The sequence below is a fragment of the Macaca thibetana genome, chromosome X (assembly GCF_024542745.1).
Source record: "Macaca thibetana thibetana isolate TM-01 chromosome X, ASM2454274v1, whole genome shotgun sequence".
NCBI classification, from domain to species: Eukaryota; Metazoa; Chordata; class Mammalia; order Primates; family Cercopithecidae; genus Macaca; species Macaca thibetana.
Window position 1 is genome coordinate 113,945,728 of NC_065598.1, and position 4,336 is coordinate 113,950,063.

General features: G+C 52.1%; 1 protein-coding gene across 2 annotated transcripts; it reads left to right on the plus strand.

The window, feature by feature from the left end:
- The first annotated feature begins 264 nt into the window (after positions 1-264).
- Positions 265-3,513, plus strand: ZCCHC12 (zinc finger CCHC-type containing 12). Of its 2 annotated transcripts, XM_050776113.1 has the most exons (4): positions 265-530; positions 879-930; positions 1,128-1,251; positions 1,664-3,513. In XM_050776113.1, exon 4 carries the CDS (start codon positions 1,775-1,777, stop codon positions 2,981-2,983), a length of 1,209 nt encoding a protein of 402 aa, XP_050632070.1. In that variant the 5' UTR covers positions 265-530; positions 879-930; positions 1,128-1,251; positions 1,664-1,774; the 3' UTR covers positions 2,984-3,513. The 2 variants fall into 2 exon arrangements, with proteins under 2 accessions (XP_050632070.1, XP_050632071.1); XM_050776114.1 differs by lacking the exons at positions 265-530; positions 879-930 and having other exon boundaries at positions 995-1,251.
- Positions 3,514-4,336: the final 823 nt, after the last annotated feature.

Here is a 4,336-nt window from a genome sequence, read left to right on the forward strand (position 1 = left end):
GTGAAGAGCTTTTATTATTCACTTGATTTTGGACCCAGTTCGTGTTTAATGCACCTGGCCTAAGATGTAGCGTTGAGCCCAGGGAGAAGGGAAGGGTTGGGGGAGGAAGAAAGAGTCGCAAATTCCCGGGTAACAGGCAGATTGGCTCCATAGGTCTAATCAAGCTGCACTTGACGCTCCGCGGGCCTGCTGCGCCCCCGCCCCCTCGGGCGAAAACTCGCCTCTGCCCAAGGCTGTGCCGGGCGTCCGCCCCCGCACTTCGCTGATTGGCCGCACTGGCCCGCTCGTCACGCTCTTTTGTCTCAGCTGGCCCAGGATAAAAGCCGCCGCGGCTGCCTTGGGAACCGCGCTGTCTCGTCTCGGCTACCCCTGGTTGGGCGGCCGTGCGAAGCAGCTCCTTCGGGCAGCCCCTGGTCGCTTAGCGGCCAAGGAGGCTTCAATTCTTTGCCCCCTGCAGGGCGGAGGAGACCAGAAGGCGGAATCTACAGCTGGCGACGCGGGAGCATCAGCTGCCGACCAGCGGAGCACAGGTAAAGAAGGGGGGTGCGATTGCCCGGCGGGGAGAGGGGTGGGGGAAGACCCACCAGTACTGGGCGGTGCCCCGCTTGGAGAATCGGTGACTGCGAGGCAGGGGTAGGAGTACTCTCTTGGCCCGGCTGCGCTGAGGGAGGAGGTGGGGTTCACCTGGATACTGCGGACTGGGTAAGATTTGCCTGGATTTGGGGGTGGGGGGCAGAGGCGAGGGGTAGCGGTGGGGCGGGGGGGTGGGTAGGAATCTCAAGCTGTTTGCTTCGAACCTCCTTTGCATCTACTCATCTCTTTCTGGGAGGAATATGTGGGTGGGTGTGTCCAACTCCTATTCCCTTTCTCCGTGGCAGGCCATCAAAGCCGCATCTGAACTTCAATTCTGTGCAGCTGATTGCAGAGCTGGTAGGCCGACGGCTTCCTGGGGGAGATGTAATGCTGGGGGTGGGGGGCTGGTCTCTGGCTTATAGTCAGGAGGGGGCAGAGAGAATTTTTCGCCTGGCAACAGCGGAGGTTGTGGGTAGCAGGAGGATGGGTGAAGCTGCTACTAACCCTTCCCTTCTCTGGCCTTCTCCGCTGTGGCGCAATCTTGAAACCTCGAGGACCCGGATCTGCGACCCCCTGTGGACAGAGGTTGACCGTACCCGGAGAGGAGCTTTCCCACGGAGGGCACTGGTTGCGGAGGCTGGAAATGAAATAAAGGCGCGCTCTTGTTTCAGAGTTCGTGTAAGAATCTGAGAAATAAAGAGGGAGACGGGGGTGGGGGGCACTTTGAGAAGGGGGTGTGGTTGAGACCAGAGACCATGAGGTTAATGAGATTTTATTTCCACAAATCTGCGATCATTGTACTCTATTTGGAGAGCCCAATATCAGCTCCAGACACTGCTACACCTAGAATTTGAAGCAACAGTTGCCCTCCCTGTTGGAGGACTGGTGGGAGGGATGGATGTGGCTGCAAAAAGCACCTTGCTAGCACGCAGCCATCGGGTAGCTCTGGGAGGTTGTAAGTGCCAGTCTCCTACAGGATTATTTTTAGGGTAGTGGGCAAATATAAAATGTACTGCAGGATATTCAGGTAGGGAGAGAATGCAGCTGCAGCCTGCTCCCTTATTAACCAGCTCCCCTTTCTTTTTTACAGCCCCTGCTGAGATAGGAACGCAGAGCCACCCCCTCTCCTCTCCCGCCTGCAGATTAAGCTTCTCTAAAAAGTCTAGGCATCTTATATTCAGATACCCTATCGTCGTCAGTCATGGCTAGCATCATTGCACGTGTCAGTAACAGCCGGCGGCAGAACGCACCCTTGCCGCCTTGGGCCCATTCCATGCTGAGGTCCCTGGGGAGAAGTCTCGGTCCTATAATGGCCAGCATGGCAGACAGAAACATGAAGTTGTTCTCGGGGAGGGTGGTGCCAGCCCAGGGGGAAGAAACCTTTGAAAACTGGCTGACCCAAGTCAATGGGGTCCTGCCAGATTGGAGTATGTCTGAGGAGGAAAAGCTCAAGCGCTTGATGAAAACCCTTAGGGGCCCTGCCCGCGAGGTCATGCGTGTGCTTCAGGCGACCAACCCTAACCTAAGTGTGGCAGATTTCTTGCGAGCCATGAAATTGGTGTTTGGGGAGTCTGAAAGCAGTGTGACTGCCCATGGTAAATTTTTTAACACCTTACAAGCTCAAGGGGAGAAAACCTCCCTTTACGTGATCCGTTTAGAGGTGCAGCTCCAGAACGCTATTCAGGCAGGCATCATAGCTGAGAAAGATGCAAACCGGACTCGCTTGCAGCAGCTCCTTTTAGGCGGTGAGCTGAGTAGGGACCTCCGACTCAGACTTAAGGATTTTCTCAGGATGTATGCAAATGAGCAGGAGCGGCTTCCCGATTTTCTGGAGTTAATCAGAATGGTAAGGGAGGAAGAGGATTGGGATGATGCTTTTATTAAACGGAAGCGGCCAAAAAGGTCTGAGTCAATGGTGGAGAGGGCAGTCAGCCCTGTGGCGTTTCAGGGCTCCCCACCGATAGTGATCGGCAGTGCTGACTGCAATGTAATAGAGATAGATGATACCCTCGACGACTCCGATGAGGATGTGATCCTGGTGGAGTCTCAGGACCCTCCACTTCCATCCTGGGGTGCCCCTCCCCTCAGAGACAGGGCCAGACTTCAGGATGAAGTGCTGGTCATTGATTCCCCCCACAATTCTAGGGCTCAGTTTCCTTCCACCAGTGGTGGTTCTGGCTATAAGAATAATGGTCCCGGGGAGATGCGTAGAGCCAGGAAGCGAAAACACGCAGTCCGCTGTTCCTATTGTGGTGACGAGGGTCACTCAAAAGAAGCCTGTGACAACGAGAGTGACAAGGTCCAGGTTTTTGAGAATTTGATCATCACCCTGCAGGAGCTGACCCATACCGAGATGGAGAGGTCAAGAGGGGCCCTTGGCGAATACATTGACTTCTCTGAGCCACTCTAAGGAACCAGCTCCCAGATTTCAGTGAACCCTTACCTATATTCAGCATCCAGTAGTGGGAAAACTGGGTTGGGGTGGGGGCGGGGCTTCTAACTGCATGAATTAATCCACAAAGTGGCTATCTTTTGGGGTGGAGGAGAAAGGGTCTTGGATACCAGCACATTGGAGGGAGATAGCCTGACCTCTGTCCTTGCTCCTTCTCCCTGCAGCCTACGGGTCTGTTTTCTGTGTGTGCTCACTTCCTTGACAGCTTTATTTTTTGTGAAAGTGGTATAATTTATTGTTAAATCTTTGAACAATAAAAAAGTACAAAAAGTGAAGTACAAATTACCCAAATCTTTCCACCCTTATGTAATCATGGTCAACCCTTTGATGAGTGCCCTTCTAGATATTTCCCTATACCTATGTACCCAGATAGATATATGTATAGATAAAAGTGATGAAATATAAGTGCTGTTCTATACTCTGTATTTTTTCACCAAACAATATATGTTGTGAGCTGCTTTCTATGTCAATAAATATATATATCAGCATCTACCTTATTGTGTCTGTGCTGTTATTTTAGGAAGAAGTAAAAAAATATATAGTAAACTAAAGGGAGTTGTACTCTGAGGTGGAGTTTTTAATCAACCGCATTTTGCAGATGAAAAAAAAAATAAGAAATGGGCTGAGAATATTTCCCAAAGGTAAAAGGACAGAGTCCCCTTACCACAACTAACCTGTCCCTTCGCTCAGAGAGTCAAATTGTGACACCCACTTGTTGACAAAACACCAGTGCTTTCTTCTCTGATATACTCAGGTGTCTGACGGGGGACGGGGGAGTCTGGTGCTGGGGTAATAGCCCAATATGGGGATTCCAGGGGCTTCATTTCTGTTCACTTTGGGGATGGACAGTTCTTCATCTGGGCAGATTCCTTAGATCATTGTTGCTGTTGCTGCCTCTGGACAACGTCCTGGTCACAAGAAGGAATCTCTCCTGTGGGCTGACACCACCTTCTGCCCCCTCCCCAATTAAGGAAAAGAGAGCAGCCACTCACGGGAGCTCAGCATTAGCAGGCTCAGCTCCTGAGGGTGCAGAACCTCCCCCTGTAAACTCTGAAGCTATGTGCTAGAGGACACCAGCACCCCACGGACTGCAAGTTAGCTTGGGAGGCACGAAAAGCAATATATTTGCTGGGGCATGTGAAGGAACATGGGAATTGGAAAGCCAGGAATCTCCGCACTCTATGTGAGCAGAGCTAAGGGCATTCATGGGAGAGGGAGAGAAAAGAGGGACCACCTCCTTGTCTCATCCTGGAGGGTGATAAAAGAGGACTTGTGTGTGACCTCAGGCCCCAAAGGTCCCTATGTTTCTTG

Excerpts from the sequence above, each read along its gene's own strand:
- ZCCHC12 (XM_050776113.1), top strand. The coding sequence starts at position 1,775 with ATGGCTAGCATCATTGCACGTGTCAGTAACAGCCGGCGGCAGAACGCA.